The sequence below is a fragment of the Eublepharis macularius genome, chromosome 2, assembly GCF_028583425.1.
Source record: "Eublepharis macularius isolate TG4126 chromosome 2, MPM_Emac_v1.0, whole genome shotgun sequence".
Classification (NCBI taxonomy): Eukaryota; Metazoa; Chordata; class Lepidosauria; order Squamata; family Eublepharidae; genus Eublepharis; species Eublepharis macularius.
In genome coordinates, this window is record NC_072791.1 from 24,851,833 (window position 1) to 24,871,474 (window position 19,642).

Sequence of the window (19,642 nt, forward strand, 5' to 3'; positions counted from 1 at the left end):
TTATGATACATGGGGTGTCTTCAAAGATGAACTGACCTGGCTCTGTTTACCTGTTTCTTCTAGCTATCATGAATTATGAAGGCACACCAAAGCAGTAAAAAATAAAAATCTAGGTGCCTTAATTATAACCATGGCAGCTTTCCATATTTTGTTTTCCTTCTCTGAGCTTTGAAAAAGTCTGCAGGGAAGCAACTGGAAAATGGTTAAGGATCATCTTATTAGTAACCAAAAGAATAATCAGGTAAGTTATTTGCCCTTAGCCACTTCCCAACACACTTTGAAAGAGTGCAGATGAGAAATATGGAAACGGAAAGGGGCTGGCAGGCACCTAATTAAATACTGAAGGATTTTCCAAAGTCGCCATGCTACTTCCACTGATCCAGCACCATTTGTTTCTTACTCAACAGAAGTATGCATAGATGGTGGCATCCCAATCTTCTAAGAATAATCTATGTATTCAATATAGGAGAAGCACTGCAAGCCAATTATATATGTCCTATAGTTTCTGCATGCTTCACACCGAAGAGTATGCTAGATACCATACAGAAATGGTACCAGTTGCTGCTCTGCGGGGTTATAGTATAAATTAGGAAGACTGAAAACCAAGAATTGGTATGGGGTGGGTGGGTGAAAACAGCAATGCAGAAGCAACTACAGTGAAGCTGCTGAGACTGCGTCTGCACAGAGTTGCACATTATGCAATAAGGGTGATGATTCTCAACTGTACGGAAAAGCCAATTCATTTGTAAGTGACTGCTGTAACATCACCGGATAATCCAGCATCCAGTGATGTGCAGCCAGTGTGTGGTTCTGCCTGAAGCAGTGCCCTCCCATGATGGACACACAGAGAGAAGGCCCAGAGCTCTTCTTCCTTCCCCTGAGCCTGCCCATCAAACCTGTCAGCCTTTTACTATTAAAATTAAGAGCAGCAAGCACAAGCCCCATGTATCTGAGAAGAGAGGGCAGCCTGAAAAATAGTTTGTTTCAAGCACAGGGAAAGCTCTATATACTGAGCTTTTTTAAAAATTAAAAAACGGGTTTGTGAAAACTCCACCTAAATTCCTTCCAAGTTTTACATTTATTTATTTATTTATAGTCTGCCTTTCTCATTGAGACTCAAGGTGGATTACACAATGTAAGTCCAAGCAATCAACAGCTGGGACATTCGATAAACAATACAATAGGGTATGCATGGCAGTAATGTCCCATGACCTTAAGGCCAGACCTTCTTACTCACCTCATGCATGACAAGTCTGTGGTCCAGGAGTAATGAGACTGTGTGGCACTTTTGAACACAAGCAGGAAGTCCTGTGGGCCTGGGCCTGGTACGGGACAGGGCATCTCTCCTACCTGTTGCTCCCATCTTACCAAGTTTCCTGCTCCTTGGCTGAGACTAGAGGAAAAAACCCTTCCAAGGCACAACAACCTACATATATACTACAGGACACTAAATCATTTGCGGTAAACAGCTTGGCTGCTGCTGGGTAAACAACAGAATTCACAACAGAACTGGGAGCTAACAAAATCTAGTGTAACCTGCCTTTCTGAACAGAACATGACTCAAAGTGATGGCTGCGTTTTACAGAAAAATGATCTTGCTGGCTGAGATTTTTCCCCCTAAGAAGAATTGCATGTATCTAAGAAACTGTGCAAATACTATAAATACATCGATTTGTCAGGAAAGAGAACAAACCTGTTCTCAGTTCATTATAATTGGTAACCATAGTGTCCTACTTCTCCACTATGTGCCTAATTTAATCCTGTGATAATTAACTTGTTTTAAACAAAACCTTCAGGCTACATTCAAGCTGAAACTTTCCTGCAGCTGCTTAACTACTTTACATAAAGATGTAGAGCAGAAGTTTCACACCATTAATACCAATTTGATTGTTTTACTAGTGAAATTGTACTCATTCCCAAAAATAAAAGAAGCCTGGTTTGGAGTAACAAATGATCCAAGTTCCATTTTCTAAACAGCTGCAAAGAATTAGCAACTTCCAGTTTAACATATGACCATAAAAAAAAGGATACACCCATTCCAGCTTAAGTCTCTTGGATGGTAGTTCTGCTTTCGCTTCCAAATTATAAGATTCCACTTGATCTTTGGGCATGTACATGGTAACAGGACGTCCACGCAGAAACATTTTAACATATCCCTCCTCTAGAAAAAGGTCAGAAATAGAAAAGAATTACCCACAGTAACTCATAGATCCCAGCATTCTCCCATCCCAACCCACTAATACTTTTCATTTGATTAAAAACCTTGCCTAATGACATTGTAAAGTTACACTGGGAAAAATGGATTTTTTCAAAAACCTTCATATGATCAGTTATATGCATGGAGCCCCTTTCTGCCTTGAAAATCTTTAGAAACAGAAGTCCCAACAACTGTACACATAGTGAATGCTACACACTGGGGAGCAGGAAAGGGGAGAGAAAGTACAGCTGCCTGGATGCAAGAACTGATCTTATGTTTATACCCAGCTGAGGGAGACTCCCCAAAGTAAAGATTACAATTAACACAGGGATGCCACTTAAAAATCTTTTATTTAGTTTGATTTGATCTTTACATATCTGAGTATCAGCATCTGTAATTTTCAACATTTACTGCATGTTGGTGCAAAGGTGAACTTCACACTCAGAATATATTGTTTGAGATACACGCAAGCATGTTGGGCTAAAAGAACTGTGGTGATGTACATGCAGAAAAAAATAGCTAGATGTTTAAACAGCAACAGCAATAACAACAACACAGATAACGAAAAACATACAAAAATACAGATCCTCTGATGATGAGAGTAATTAAACCTGCTTAACGCCAGAGTGAACCAAGTTGGTGATGTTATAAGCAAGATTCTCTGGACGGAGAAGCATGGATTTAATAACAGATCTGGAAATACTGACTTGGGGACTTCATGGGGCTTAAAAAACTAGGCGATCTAGGAAAGGACATGATAGTCTGACTAGGACTTTTAGAAACTGGCAATGCCAAAGGGGGTTTCTTGCAAACAGCGGGTGAAGCTTTTCGAGACTCGGAGCTTGCTGCCTCCTGTCGCTCCATCGGCAGATCAAGGGATCCAGCCTTGCTTTCATCCAAATCAGGTAGTTTTGGAGCCAATGACATCAGCAGAGTTACTAGATGGGATAATCATGGGCGTAGGGAAAACGGAAGGGCAGAAGTAACAACATTGCGTAAATCAGTGACAAAATTTAGGTCTACTCAAGTATTGATAAAGATTTTAAAAATGCCATTAAATAAAAGCCAATGTATATTTTAAAAAATAAGGCTTTATTTTAGTGGAAGCAATGAAGGCTGTCAAGTACCAGTACACCTGCAATCAGAATCTACTACACAAAAAAAGTAGTAATAAAAACATATTGCATACTTATTTGTTACCATGTAACCACTTGTTGCAATAATGAGATCTCTCTTTTTTAATGCAGTTTTGCCAGGAAAGGAAACATATCAAGAGTTTAACTAGGCATCTTGTAATCATAATTTTGTAAAAGGAAGAACAAAAAAAGGGTTAAAAGTGAATGTTTAAAGGCTTAAAAATCAAATCATAGTGCAAAGACATACTTTACACTAGATACATAATATCGAAGATACTGTGAAAGCAAATAACTAGTAAAGTACTTTATTGCCATTCAGGAAAGTAACAAAAACAAGGAACACAATGGACACTTGACAAAACAGAGAGACGTATGGACAGTTACATTACGAGTAGCTCCATTTCTAGCCCTTTTATCAAGAAACAAAAATACAGAGCTTTAAAAATGATAGACTTTTCAGCATATTTTGAAAAGTTCAAGTAACTTACACTACAGTGCTTAGCAGAGTTACACCTTTCTAAGCTCACAGTCTTCGATTAATTCAGAAGGGTATAACTCTCTTTAGGACTGCACCATCACCAGCAGTCTATGGGATTATCTAACATTAAAGCCATAACTCTGACATTTTCCTAACTATGGGAGTGATTAGCAAGTTCACGTATTTCCTCCCTCTTCCATGTGCAATTTCCCCTTCCTGTGGTGGCATTTACCAGCATCTTTTACATCTGCTCTGCAGCTAGTTCTAGGTAAACATCTCTGGGTTTCCAATCTTAACCAGGATTTAACCATAGAGTTTGAAGTGAGGTCAGGTGTCTGATCTCACTTCAGGAAGAACCCAATTTGCATTAACCATGGTGGGGCAACCATAGGTCACCATGGTTAAAGCCAACAAGGGATATAGGCAGGAAATGGTATCAAGCAAGGGAAGAATGAGGAGGCATTTTGTTAAGCGAACAGCTGCATGATATCTACCAGATTCATTGTGATTTAAGGATTTTAAGGCTAATTTTTACTACTGAAAAATATTTTACGTAGTGCATTATTGTTCTACAATTTGTTGGACAGCCCGTTAAACTGAAAACATGTTAATTGTATCCAGGTGTTGAGAGAGAGTTGTCTTCTGAAATGCCGACAGATTTCTGGCCCACATCTAATATTCACAAGACAAGCAAATAAATGTTTAGGGTGGGGAACAGTAATTACTGCACCAGCAGTTCACTACATGATATTATTCTTGTACAAAAAGTTGAGGAACACAATGTTAAATTGTATACATTCTAGTCCAGCCCCCTCCTTGACCTAAACCAACTTTCCCATCAGCCACATAATCAGGATGAATAATCATCATTTACAAGAAACTAGCGTGTCAATCCTAAGCAGAGGTCCACGGGTTTAAAAGGGTGTAACTTTGTTTAGGACTTCCCTGTTACTGTTTTGCCCGTATAACAGGCACGAGGAGCTAGGGAAATAAAGTTTTTTTTAAAAAAAACATACACATTTTGCATGGTCTGTATCACTTTGAATAACAAAGCAGAAAAGTTACACAGGCATTCTATCTGTATTTTAGAACAGATTTCAATCATAAGACATAGATTTAAGGAGGTGAAGCTGCTAGATACAAAGATGAAAGACCAATTGTTAAAAATACATTAGTTAATGCAACCCGTAGCACTCTCATAACACTGCACCGACAGCTTGCAAACAGCACTGAAAAGATAGCATCTAATGCTATTAGGAGAGCAAAAAGCTTAATGCTAAGCTCCTCACTTGCACGAGGGATTGCAGGATTAAAGTTACATGTGGTAGACAATTTGGTCTGCAAGAACAGAACCATTAATAGTTTTTTTTAAAAAACTTAGTCTTAATTGGTATATAGCTAAGATGCAGAACAATAAACAATTGGGCAGGAATAAACCATCTGTGAAATCCACAACTCAAAATTCTGTTCTCTCACACAAGCTGCTATACACTCACACACCATACTATACACTCGTAAACCATGTATGAAATCCGCAAATCAAAATCCTGTTCACTCACACAAGCTACTATACACTTACACACAATCAAGTGCGCATAGGCTATAATTTGCTTATGTTAATCATTTATAAACACGCCTAAGACTGTACAAAGTTGACATTAGCATAATGAATTACAAAACATGGGGAAATACGTTAGCTGCAACAATTTAGCTGCTGGCAACTCGGGCTAAAGCTATGATCTATCGGGGACAATTCAGGAAGTGATCAAGCACTGCAATACCACTCTAGAACAAAATGCTGTTTTTAGGCACGTGTTAGGATGCTAACTGACCAGACTACGGAGCAGGCACTGCTATCACAAACGGTTTCAGCCCAGGTGTCAAGCAACTACTATCACACAGTGAGACATTCACTGGTCGCCATATAGCTCTCTTAGCATTTCCATTATATTTGACCAGATCAACCAGAGGTCTAGAGGGAAATCCATGAATAGGAAACACTACGAGGCTTCGAACACAGTAGATGCTCAGCAAGAACTTCGATTTTAAAAGAAGCTGCGCTGGTTTAATGTTCACGGCACAAGTGCAGGCTTGCTTAGAGAGCTATGAGGTTTCAGAAGCGAGGCCCACCTACCTTTGCAATGGGTCACACGACGCTTCCCTTGTGGTTACAGAGACAGAGACAGAAGTGCTAGATAAAGACGTATTCAAGAACAGTAAGGCTCACGTAATTCCCTGTTCTATGGATTCTCCATACGGCCACTTCGGCTAATACATTCTTTTGGCCACACAGGCTGTTTAAACTATCCCTGGATGTGGGCAAAGAACATGTGAACAAAATGATTGTGGACAGAATCAACAGCAATGCTCATGGAAGCGGCTGGGGGTAGAAGACCGTGTTTGAACTGAGCTGCAGCCACCCACGGAAGGGATGCACAACTGGGAGACGGACTCAGGACTGCATGTATAAGCATAAAATGTATTTTGAGAACAGGCCTTTAGAGGCTCATGCTGCTTAAGAAAGCAATGAGCCCCTACAGATCAAGCTAAGCTGGGGTGAACTCTCTCAACTCCGGAGCAGCCTGGCCATCTGCATCCTCTCGCCAGGCGGCAAGGAACATTTTACTACACGTCAGGCATGGTAAGATGCATGCTAGAATGCGTGGCAAAAATGCTAGCCCGTCTGTGTTCAGTAGCTAAACAACCCACTGAATTACATTCAATAGTCTATGCCTTTTTTTATTCACCAGCAGCAGAATGTATCCCTCTTTTGGAAGTATTATTTGTTTGGCATTATTTAGTACTTTTTTTTAATGTACACCAGAAAAACAAGACTGTATTTTGCTACGAAGGCCACCTTATATTTAGGATTATTAAAAAAAAAAACTCTAACAGTTCACCACCACCCAAATTCAAGGTCAGGCTCACTTGAGATTAGAAACAAGAAAGAAAAAACAGGTTTTACTTACCATAACTGTTGTTCATCTAGGTCTTCCGTGCAGGCACACATGGGACTGCGCACGCGCAGGCCTGCCGATACCGGAGATTTTAATAGCTAAACACCACCAGGGGGCGCTCCCGCCTCTCAGCGCGCATGCGCGGCCGCTTTCCCGCCGAAACGGCCCTTAAGAGGCGGAGCGCCCCTCACATACCCTCAGTTCCTCTTTCGCCGCCCCCTGCAAGGTAAGTACCAAGAGAGTTAGCGGGGAAGGAGGGAGGGCATGTGTGCCTGCACGGAAGACCTAGATGAACAACAGTTATGGTAAGTAAAACCTGTTTTTCATCTACGGTCTTCCTGTGCAGTCCCACATGGGAAGATTCCAAAGCTAAATACCTGGGTGGAGGTGACGCCAAAGCATCACTCAAAGATGGAGTGCAGAACTGCCGTGCCCACCGCTGTCTCCTTTCTATCTAGGATATCCAGCGCATAATGCTTCACAAAGGTATCCGCCGAGGCCCACGTCGCCGCCCTGCAGATGTCCTGGAGTGGAACACCTCTGAAGAGAGCCGCTGACGACGCCTGGGACCTGGTGGAGTGGGCATGCACTTGCAAAGGACAAGGTAGGTTAGCAGCAGAATAACAGGTCAGTATAGCCTGGACCACCCATCTAGAGATAGTCTGAGCCGAAGCCCGGTTACCCTTCTTCGGTCCAGCAAAACAAATAAACAAATTAGAGTCAATCCTAAATGGTTTTACCCTATCTAAATAAAATAAAATGGCCCTACGAACATCCAAAGAATGAAGGGCCGCCTCTGCCTCAGAAGCCGGAGTCGGAAAGAAAACCGGCAGAACCAATTCCTGAGATAAATGAAAACGGGATACTACTTTAGGTAAAAACTCAACCTTTGTACGAAGAACGACCTTCTCAGGGTGAAATTTCAAATAAGGGGGCTCGCAAGATAACGCTGCCAGCTCCCCAACCCTCCTGGCTGAAGTAGCCGCAACCAAAAAGGCCACTTTCATGGACAAAAAACGAAGCGGACAGGAAGCCAAGGGTTCAAACGGCTTAGACATCAAACGAGTCAGAACCAGGGGCAACGACCACTGAGGGACCAAAGCCCGCACAGGGGGAAACAAATTATTCAATCCCCTCAAAAATAATTTGGCAGAATAGTGGGAAAAAACAGACTTTCTATCCACTGGAGGGTGAAAGGCAGAGATGGCTGCCAGATAAACCTTGACTGAGGAGTTGGCCAAACCCTCTTGCTTTACTTCCCACAAAAAATCCAAAATCTCAGAAAGGGTGGACTCAAAAGGATCCAAACCCCTGCGACTACACCACACAGAAAATTTGTCCCACTTAAGGGCATAAGACTGCCTGGTAGACAAACGTCTAGCATTTAAGAGAACATTAGTCACAGCCTCGGAGAAGGCAGCCCCGGCCTGATCAACCACGCTGTGAGTTTGAGTCTCCTGATGTCGTGGTGAAGAACCCCCCCGCAGGTCAGGAGATCGGGAACCACCGGGAGACGGATCGATTGAGTCTGTAGACTCAGAAGGGAGTGAAACCATGGTTGCCTCGGCCAATACGGGGTCACCAGGATGACGGACGCTCTGTCCCTCTGGATCTTGCTGAGGACCCGTGCCAGAAGCGGGAACGGAGGGAAGGCATAACACAGGGGACCTGACCAACTTAACTGAAACGCGTCCCCACTTGATTCTGGGCCTACTCCTCCTCTGGAACAATAAGCTAGGACCTTGCGATTTTCCACAGTCGCAAACAGGTCCAACTCCGGAGTCCCCCATTCCGAGAAGATAGGGGCGAGATACTTGTCCTGGAGGGACCACTCGTAGTTTTCCCTGTGGAGCCTGCTCAGGTGGTCCGCCATGGAATTCTGTACCCCCGGGATGTGAACTGCATGCAGCCAGACAGCATGATCTATGGCCCACTTCCAGAGTCTCATCGCCTCTGTGCAGAGAGCCACAGACGCCGTGCCACCTTGCTTGTTGATGTAAAACATCGCCGTCGTGTTGTCGGTCAGGACCTGAACGGACTTGTTCCGCACGACATCTGTAAAGGAGATCAATGCATATAAAATTGCCCGCAACTCAAGAACATTAATATGTTCCTCACGTTCAGATTCAGACCATAACCCATGGGCATAAAGGCCAGCACAGTGAGCCCCCCAACCGAAAAGGGAAGCATCGGAAGTAACTGACAGATGAGTTTGGTGAAAACCAAACTCCATCCCTTTAAATAAATTAGCATCATCCCGCCACCACTCCAGGGAGGACAGCACCCCCCTAGGGACGGAAAGTCTCCTATTTTGAGAATCACGGGCCGGTGAGAATACAGAATTGAACCACAATTGGAAGGGTCGCATAAATAACCTGGCCAGCGGAACCACAGCCGTAGTAGAAGCCATGCAACCTAAAAGGGTCTGGATAAAGCGAACAGATTGGAAACGACACCTCTGAAGGGTCGAAATAAGCCTCTTAATTTTTGCAGCACGCTCTGAAGGCAAGAAGCCTGCATCCCGAACACCATCCAAAACCACTCCAATAAATTGGATGGAGCGCACCGGGGTCAACTTGGACTTCTTCTGATTAACAAAAAGACCCAGGCGTAAACATAAATTTAAGGTGAGATACACCTGATTGGACACAGAGTCAGCAGAATCACCAACCAAGAGCCAGTCATCCAGATAAGGAAAGATCTGGCAGCCCTGGAGACGTAAATGAGCCACCACTACTGCCACACACTTGGTGAACACCCTAGGTGCAGTGGCCAACCCAAAGGGTAAAACATTGTATTGAAAGACACGTTGCCCATAGACAAAACGTAAAAATTTCCTGTGTTCAGGGAAAATTGAAATATGAAAATACGCATCCTTCAGATCCAGGACTGCAAACCACGACTGTTGGGGCAACAAGGTCAAAACCATCTGTAAAGTAACCATTTTGAATTTACGAACTCGTATAAATTTATTCAAACCCCTAAGATCCAGGATAGGCCGAAGCCCACCATCCTTCTTCTCCACTAAAAAGAGGTTGGAATAGAACCCCAAACCAGCTGAAGCAACCGGAATCTCCTCTATAGCCCCTTTCTGCAATAGGGCTGAGAGCTCTCCCAGGATCTCTGAACGAGGGGGGTCAGAAGAAAACACAGGGAGACGCAGGTAAGGTAAACCAAGAAATTCAACTTTATAACCAAACTGGATAATAGACAAAACCCAAACATCGGAACAAATTGAACACCAGGCATCCAAAAAAGCATTAAGCCTGTCCCCAAATGTGGGGTCAGGTCCCTGTGATTGTCAGAATTGCTTATGCAATTGGTCCTGGTCCTTGGCCTGATGCTGTTGGGAACCAGGCTTGGGACGTTGGCCCTGCCTTCGTCTGGGAAAGGCAGATTGTGGGCTCTGGTAGCTCCTGCGCTGCTGGTAAGCATACCCTTGATAGGGCTGATAGCGGTGTTGTCTGCCACGCTGGAAGGAGCGATAGTATGGGCGAGAAGGCTGCTGCGACGGCTGGTGTAGAACCCCATACGAGCGGGCTGTCAAACGGTCAGTCCTCTTCTTAGAGAGGAACTCGTCAGTTTTCTCTGAAAACAGAGTGGTGCCCTCGAACGGCAGGTCCTCAACCCTGTTCCTTGTTTCAACTGGCAGGGCGGTCGTGCGAAGCCATGCGTACCTGCGCAGTACCACCGAGGAGAGAAGTGATCGAGCCGCAGTGTCAGCCATACTTCTCCCAACATTAATTTGGTGTCTGGAGAGACGAACAGCCTCCTCCTGAATGACCCGAAGCAGAGTGCGCTGATCTTCGGGAAGCTTAGGAAGAAAAGACGCCACCTTCTTCCATAAAAACAGCTGATAAGCCGCCATCATTGCGGCATAATTCGCCACTTTGATGCCAAACGTAGCCGAAGTATACAACTTCCTACCCAAGGCATCGATCTTTCTACTATCCTTGTCAGTTGGAGCCGATAGCGAGCCCTGGCGAGGCCGAGCTTGCATCTCCTCGGTGACAAGTGAGGATGGAGGAGGGTGAACGGCCAGGAACGGATGAGCATCGTCCTTGGTTCGGTACAAGCTCTCCACTTTTCGATTAGTGGCGGTAGCAGACGCAGGTCGAGACTGCAGCTTCTTCCATAGATCAGCAAACCCCTCAATAAGGGGAAAGGCAATCGAGGGAGTAGAACCCGAATAGATATGTTGCAATATCTTATCAGTGAATTTAGATTCAGTGGAAGTCACTTCAAGGTCCAGGGCTTTCGCCATTCTTTGGAGCAACTCGTTGTAGGCCCGAAAATCATCAGTAGGCGAGGCCTCATCAGATGGCCCAATCTCCTTTTCAGGTGACTCCGACAGAGGAGAAACACTGTAACGGGCCCGGGGTCGTGGAGAGACTCGATCCGACGGGAGGCGGGACGGGTCATAGCCAACATCGGAACCGACTCGAAATGAAGGAGACAACGAAGCACCTCTATAATGCCGGTCCGAGTAGTATGAACTCTCCCTACTAGAGTAACGAGGGACAGGATCATCTCGACGTCGACTCTCCCTGGATCGGCTCCGATAGGACCGTAGGGTCCGACAGCTAGAGCGACGGGCGGACCGACTCCTTCGACTCCGAGCCGACTGAATAGAGTCCGATTCGTACGAGGCCGATCGAGCCCGACCGGAAGGGGTAAGAGGCTTCTCGAGGAGAATGACATCGTCCTCCTGAGCCACCCGGTCCGGAGGAGTCTTGGACTGCGGACGATCACTCGCCTCTGCTCGCTGTTCCACTTGGACGGGAGCGGAGTCGACCGGAGCCGACGGGGAAGAGGTGAGTAAGCCTTCCAACACTGCCTTATCATGCTTACTGGAATGCTTATGCTTCTTCTTTTTCTTTTCAGGAACGGCCTTCGGTCTCACAGCAGGATCCGAAGTCATCGGAACCGTAGAGGTGGTCTGAGTTGGCGGAGTCGACCTCGGAACCGACGGAGTCGAACCTCTATGGGCGCCACGAGCAGGCGAAGCCGAGACAGCCGACGAGATCGAAGGAGGTCGACTTGCTAGATGTCTCGGAACCGAAGCGGTCGGTTCCGACAAACTCCGACCCGAAGGGATCCTCTCGGACCTCGACTCCGAGCGACTCGGAGACGGCTGAGAACGAGGCGTCTTGGAACCCGAAGGTACAGGAGGACGAGAGGACGCAGACGGAGCAGACGAAGACTTCGGTGGAGGGTCCTCGACCGACATCGCACGCTGCCAGAGAAAGGCATGCAAACGATCCGTCCGTTCCGCCCGGGCCTTGGAGGTAAACGCGCGGCAATGCTTGCACGCCTGAGTGTTGTGAGTTTCCCCAAGGCAATACAAACAAATGGAATGGCCATCCGACCTTGTCATCTTACGATTGCAGGTCTCGCAACGCTTAAACAAGGCCTTCTCAGACATCGCGAACGAAGAAAGCTGTTAAACCTCAACGATCGGCGGCGAAAGAGAAAACTGAGGGTATGTGAGGGGCGCTCCGCCTCTTAAGGGCCGTTTCGGCGGGAAAGCGGCCGCGCATGCGCGCTGAGAGGCGGGAGCGCCCCCTGGTGGTGTTTAGCTATTAAAATCTCCGGTATCGGCAGGCCTGCGCGTGCGCAGTCCCATGTGGGACTGCACAGGAAGACCGTAGATGAACTCTGATTTTTAAGATCATCCATTCTGAGAAGGTATGGAACTGAGCACCAAATTAGAAGCTCACTTGGCAAATACATGGCTTGGACCCAGACTACTATTTCTGCAGGTTCAAGGACTTCTGATCCCAGAGTACAACCTTACCACATCCCCCTACCGCTGAAACTCAATGCACCTGCCAATAGATCCTGTTCCTGCGGTACCCTCTCCCCCAGAAAGAAGATGACAGAGAATATTTGGGTGGGTGGAAGGAGGCAGGATAGTCATGCCTTGCGGGCAGAAGTCCTTCTGCTCCCATAAATACTAGTTTGGATACAATCTATGGACCTGATCTTAGGTTTGCCAAATCAACAGGAATTGTCTGGAGGAGCACCTAGGACAGAAAGGCAAGAAGGAGGGATGCCTTATAAGCAAATGTCACAGAAAAATACTTTCACATAAGGCAATCCACCTCTCTTCTCAAGGTGGGCTCACTTCCAAATTTAGAACCTAGCAGGCGTTCTAAATAAAAAATAAAAATTTCTGGACTATAATTTATAAGGCAGAATCAGCAGTCAGGAAAGTAGACATCCTTCTTCCCCCTTGTGAATGATTCCCCCTCCCTACAACAGAGTTACAAGATAGACACAGTGTGGAGATGGCCTGCTAAAGACATTTGCAGCTAAACAAGGAAAGAGGAAAAAATGCAGTGAGACGATATGATCCTTTATTCTACTATATAAAAGCTGAGCTGTATTCTGGCCTGCACGAGGATAAAGAGTCGTCGCCAATACGGCTTGCTTAGGAGGGGCGCTGCACCACCGTTCTCCATCACTGCAGCAGCTTTCTCGGAGGCAACAGGGAGGCCCAGCCCTCAGCAGGCCCTCAGCAAACCGGGGCATTGCAACAGGCCCTGGAGTGCTCCTGCGCTTCACACCGGCCCAATTTTAGCCCCAAATGGGCAGAGATCAGGCCGATGCAGAGCACAGGATCACTCCAGAGCCCATCATGCTGCTGCAGCAGTGCTCTGCAATGGGCCGATTTCAGCTCCTTTGAGGCTGAACTGGGCCTGTTTGGGGCTAAAATCGGCCTGCTACAGAGCACAGGAGCACTCCAGGGCTCATCACACCACCCCAGCAGTATTCCTGCACTCCGCAGCAGGCCGATTTCAGCCCCTTTGAGGCCGAACCGGGCCCATTTTGGGCCCAAATTGGCCCGCTGAGGTGAGCAGGAGCACTCCAGGGTCTGTTGCACCACCCCGGCAGCATTCTTGTGCTCCGCAGCGGGCCAATTTCAGCCCCAAACAGACCCAGTTCAACCTCAAATGGAAGCGCATGAGCACTGCTGGAGCAGCACCATGAGCCCTGGAGTGCTCCTGCTCTCCGCAGCAGGCCAATTTCAGCCCCAGACAGGCCCGGTTCGGCTTCAAATGGAATGTGGGAGTGTTGCTGGAGCGCCGCCACAAGCCCTGGAGCACTCCTCCACTATGCACCAGCTCAATTTCAGTCCCATACAAGCCCAGTTTGGCCTCAAACGGGAGGACACGAGCGCTGCTGGAGTGGTGCTATGAGCCCTGGAGTGCTCCTGCGCTCCACACCCGCCTGATTTCGGTCCCAAGCAGGTCCAGTCCAGCCTCAAATGGAAGCAGGGGAGCACTGCTGGACTGGCACCATGAGCCCTGGAGTGCTCCTGCATGCCCCAGCTATCCGTTTTCTAGGGTCCATTTTTTAAAAAACGGGCTTGGTTGCTAGTTATGTGATAAAATGTTTTTTTTTAATTCTAAAGGCTATGGAAGGATTGCTGATATGGTGTGTTGGTGAGTCTAAATTCAATGCATGACTTTAAAGGAAATTATACCTGGGTATTAAACGAGTCAAAGAGAAAGAACTCTACATAGGTTGTGTATTCCAGTCCAGTCTGTGCTTAAACAGTGAAACCTAGATTTAGGGCCTGGGGTAGCTCCCACTCCCATTGTGATGACCTGAACCATGCTCGACAATATTCTATCTTCCCACTTACGTAACCCTCTCTGGATAAAGTGGCTGTTACAACAAGCAGAGGCAGGTGATATGGGACCTATAGAATTCTCTGCAGATAGGGTCAGATTTTTGCTACTTTCCACTTCTAAATGCAGCCCCTGTAAAGCCATTTCTAGAAGTTGGGGAATCTTTAAGGCTAGTGTGCAATATAAGGTGTTGCAGTCAGGAGAAAAACTAGCGGATCCCTATGCACAGATGCACATACACCCCCGCCCCGCAAACAAACACAGCCCTCTGGTGCAAGATCCATGCATGGCACTGAGCCTTTGTTCTATGGTTGCTGGTGGTTCTGGCTGAAAACCATTTTGTTCCAGGAGCCCTTTGAATGAACACTGATCTCCCTGTGGTTTTTCAACAGCTCTTAATATGCAGCGTCTGGTTTTTAGGGATCATTTTGTTTCAAAATATATGATCATATTTGGTTTTTAGCTGTCAAATGCCTCAAGTATCTTTGAAAGAAACGCAGGCTTCAAATCTTCCAGATAAATAATGCAAAAGCAGTAATACTGTCTGTGGGAGAGAGATTTCTGCCAGTTCCTTCTTCTGGTGGTACCAGTGCTCTGCGTGCATGTGCACACTCACACTCACACACCTGTGCCCTATCTCACACTGATGCTGAGGAATGCTGAACCCTCAGGACCAACTTTTCAGGGAGCTCACTCTGGGAAAGTGGCAAAAAAAACCCTCAGTCATTCACAGAAAGTGTGAATCTAAGCCACTGAATTTTAGCACACCCTTGCAAAGCCAGAATTTTGGTCCATGCATTATTATCCCAAGCCTGGATCCTAAAGGCTTGCTTCCATTCATACTCTTTGTCTATTACCAAGGTAGCTGGTCACTGTGCAGTGTTTCCCCTCTGGTACATGGTGCTTTGGGGCTCATTGTAAGTACTAGTCCTGCAAAAGTGGAAACTGTTAACGCTGGAGGAACATGCTCCACAGCAGAGGGCCAAGCCCCACAACGGAAGACAGAGCAGCACAAGCAAAGCTGAGGTGACAGAGCCAGCATGGCATAGAGGTTAAAGTGCCAGGCTAGGATCTGGGAGAACCAAATTTGAATCTCCGCTCTGTCACGGAAGCTTGCTGGATGACTTCAGGGGCCTAGTCATACACTGTCAGCCTAACCTATCTCACAAGATGGTTATGAGGATAAAATGGAGGACATGAGAAGGATAAAAGTGGCTTTGGGTACCCCCTCTTTGAGGAGAAAGGTGGGGTTATAACTGCAGTCAGGGCTTTTTTTCTGGGAAAAGAGGTGGTGGAACTCAGTAGGTTGCCCTAGGAGAAAATAGTCACATGGCTGGTGGCCCCACCCCTGGATCTCCAGATAGAGGGGAGTTTAGATTGCCCTCCGCGCCGCTGAGCGGCGTGGAGGGCAATCTCAACTCCCCTCTGTCTGGAGATCAGGGGGCGGGGCCACCAGCCATGTGACCATTTTCAAGAGGTTCCGGAACTCCATTCCCCCGCGTTCCCCCTGAAAAAAAGCCCTGGCTGCAGTAATAAGTAAAATAAAAACTAAACCAAAACTATTCTGTTGGTACCAGTGACCAATTTATAGCAGTGGTCTGAGAGTGCAAATTGTGCAAAACCCAAACATAATAAAGCAATAATTATGTAGATCCAGGCCTGAAAAAGCTTAGTACAGCGGAAGGTATGCAAAGTGAGATAACATAATTTTGTCTGAAAAAAGTGAAACTTTCTGGGTTTTTCCCCACTGGGTATCCTGCCTTTCTGCAAAGGAACTCGGAGACCCTTGAATGAGATCCCCACTGCTTTTGTCTAAGTACTACTTGGCTTGAAATGCGATGGCATCAGATCATCCCCAAGGCACGGCAAGTGAAATCTGAATCTATGCTAAATCCCAAGTGACTGGGGATTAATGGTTTTGTAACCGCCTTTGATAATAAATAAATAAGAAAAGCACAACTTGGTAAGCTTGGCATCCCATTCAGTTTTTAAAAAGGTAAACTGTTTATTCTCATTCCATTAATCACTACAACAAAGACTTAAAAATAAAACATATCTCACAAGCCATGGTTTAGAAGCAAATTATAACACCACTGATGACTGGTTATCTTTACTGAAAATCTAGATGACACCAGTATCTTCAAACATTCAAACTCATGTTTTTTTTTTTAAAAGTTACAGTATCAAAAAAAAAATATCCTTTATGCAAGGAGAGAGAAAGCAAAATAGTTACCTGCACTGAACATTGGTTCCTTGGGCTTGCTGTGAAAATAATGAAGAAAAAGGGTTTTAATGAACCTGAGCTACAATTTTTTTCTCCCACACCTTCCTCCTCTTATGTACTCCTCACATCTATCACCAGCATCACCACTCACTCCGACTGTTTCCAGGTGGAGGTTTTACTGGTGTGACATCAAGACCTCAGCAGTGATTATTAGGACAATGATTAGAACAACCACACTGCCTCACCCCCTAATTGTCAGCTTTCCAGGTTCTCCTCTGCTTTGCTCCACTCCTTCTAAAAACTGGTTCGATCCACCCTCTTGGGAAAGATTTTAATCAAAGCACATTTGCAAAACGTGTTTTGGGAAGGTGTACACTTGTTAAGGTCCTGCCCACATTTGAAATATTTTCCTTGCCTCCGCCCCCGCCCCCCCACATTCACCATTTCCTCCCATGCCACCAGAGGACTTTTTCATGCTTTTGAAAAAACTAGCAATTGCTAGACTGCTATAATGATATATTATCACAGTCTATGAATTCCACAGAATTTCCAGTTTTTTTTTTAAAAGTCGCTAGCCCTTTCCATTGAAGAGATACATCTTATTTCTCCTCAAACAGGCTAGAGATTTGCTTTTTTTAAAATAAAAGCTCAGATTTCAGAGAAACGGCTAGATTGTGGTATTAGATCATTATTAATATTATAATGCTATAGCAATTTAGCAATTATTGATTTTTTTTAAAAGAAGTCTGAAAAAGCCACTTGTTGGTGCAGCAGGGGAAAAATGCCGGGGAAATGGTGGCTGATGGGAAAAACTGCATACAAAACTCTCACGAAGATGCTCCATTCCCTATGCAGTGGAAATGATAGGGAAAAGGAAAATCCTCACTGTGTGGATGCAGCCATGGGCATAAGCACACAGAAGAGCCCTGCTGGATCAAACCCATGGACCATCTAATCCAGCATCCTGTCTCACACAGTGGCCAACCAGTTGCCCTGGAGGGCCAACAACAGGGCATAGAGGCAAAGGCTCTCAGCACTGGTATTTTGAGGTATGCTAACTCTGAATGTAGAGGTTCCCCTTAGCGGCCATGGCTAGTAGCCACCGATACACTTATCCTCCATGAACCTGTCTAATCCCCCTTTAAAGCTGTCTATGCTTGTGGCTGTGCCTCTGGCAATAAGTTCCAAATCTTAATCATTCGCTGTGCAAAGTATTTTCTTTTGTCCATCCTGAATCTACTATCACCTTTCACTGGATGCCTTCAAGTTGTAGTATTTTGGGAGAGGCAGAACAGTTCTTCCTGTCCCCCCACCCCACCCCGGTCATCACTTTTCTAAACTAAAAGCTTTTCCTCATTGGAAAGGTGCTCCAACCCCTTAATTATCTTGGTTGCTCTCTTCTGAACTTTTTACAGATCTCCAGTGTCCTTTTTGAGATATGGTGACCAGAACTGCACACAGTCGTCCAAATGAGGCTGGAGCAGAGATTTATACAGGGGCATTATAATACTGACTGTCAACCAGAAACCTCCCGCCCTTCATTCCTTCCTCTCCTCTGCTCCATATAGTCAAGTTATAGCACTTCTCCCTATACAGAACTACAAAAATGTATCCTTTCCTCCTGGTCTTGTCACTGAAAACTCTTGTGTTCCCTACAATCTTCTCTGTGCTTTGCTTTAAGCCTCCTTGATCTCTACATAGAATTTCCATTCACACTCAGCACAAATGCCTTGTGCTTACTGTGGGGAGTGAGGTTACAGAAGGAGAGGGGGACAAGGAGCAGGCACTCTCAGCTTCACGAAGACAGGGCCACACTTTTATTGCTGCAGCTTCCACAAAACGGTGGTGGTGGTGGTGGTATTAACAGGCATGCAGACCATTGAGATAACCAACAGATATTTTTTAGAAGAACCATGGCGGGGAGTGGAGAATCCTAAGCAAGGAAGATTAGCTTATATGACCATGGATGCAATTTGTGCCACTCCTCTTGCTGCCACAAGCAACCCAAGGGGAAGCTGCCATGTCCTCCCTGAGATGGGCAGTCCCATAATAGGTAAAAGATGCCCACCCCACCTGCCCTTTACACATATGAAGCTGTCTTATACTGAATTAGACTACTGGTTCATCAAGGTCAGTATGGACTACTCAGACTGACAGTAACTCCCCAGGGTCTCAGGTGGAGGTCTTTCACATCATCCAATACTTGACCTTTTGAACTGAAGATGCCAGGGATTGAACTTGGGACTTTCTGCACAGAAAGCAGATGCTCCACCCCTGAGCCATGTCTCCCCCCCCTCCCCAATCCTTATTTTTGAAATTTTGTGTGTCTTTACCAGGACCTTTGCTTTTCCAACTCTACCATCTTCAGTTGCCGAAAAAAATCTTGTCATCTTACCCTTTTAAAGGTACAGAGTCCCTTCCGTAACACCTCTTCTCTGCCTTCCTACTCCATCTTTGACCTCACCCCCATGGAAACGAAACCTAACAACTTTACCATTGCAGATTTGGCATTCTTTACACATTTACACTGGGCTAGATTAAAGAAATGCTTCCAGTTAATTTGTGTGCACTTAGGTCTTTCCTTCTTACTCCAGACTTGCTCCTCCCTATTCACTCCCTCTTTCTGTTATTCATCATCCTTCCCTCTTTGATATATCCTCCACTGTCAAAACCGTAACCTTCTTATGTTACTCTGTAAAATGCCATGACAACATCTAAAAGCCTAACGATCTGAGGCTGACATTAAGAGTGATGTGGGGGGAAAATGAAAGGAACGTAAAGAACTTTTCATACCTTTCACTGTTCTTTTTGCCACTTGATGAACTGCTGGTGGATCCAGCTCTGTTGCGGCTGCCTTTGGAATCTCCGTAGCTTTCCCTTCGGCCCCCAGGAGACATGCGTTCAGTTGAGTTGGTTCTTTTGACGGTGCTATTGGAATTGGGAAAAATATCCATTTATGCTCATGGAAATCCACATGTAAAACTCTAAAACAAAACAAAAACACAATGCCAAA

The 19,642-nt window shown here is 45.7% G+C and overlaps 1 protein-coding gene across 5 annotated transcripts in view; it reads right to left on the minus strand.

The window, feature by feature from the left end:
• The window catches only part of EML1 (EMAP like 1), a 177,254-nt gene that overhangs the window by 38,594 nt on the left and 119,018 nt on the right, over positions 1-19,642 (minus strand). For 4 of the 5 annotated variants that reach the window (XM_054970602.1, XM_054970600.1, XM_054970598.1 and 1 more), the window contains 4 exons: positions 19,423-19,557; positions 16,639-16,667; positions 5,946-5,972; positions 2,032-2,161 (listed from right to left, as the gene is read on the minus strand). In XM_054970602.1, coding sequence (XP_054826577.1) covers positions 2,032-2,161; positions 5,946-5,972; positions 16,639-16,667; positions 19,423-19,557 — 321 coding nt within the window. The remainder of the gene's footprint in view (positions 1-2,031; positions 2,162-5,945; positions 5,973-16,638; positions 16,668-19,422; positions 19,558-19,642) is intronic. The other variant, XM_054970599.1, reaches the window with a different exon arrangement.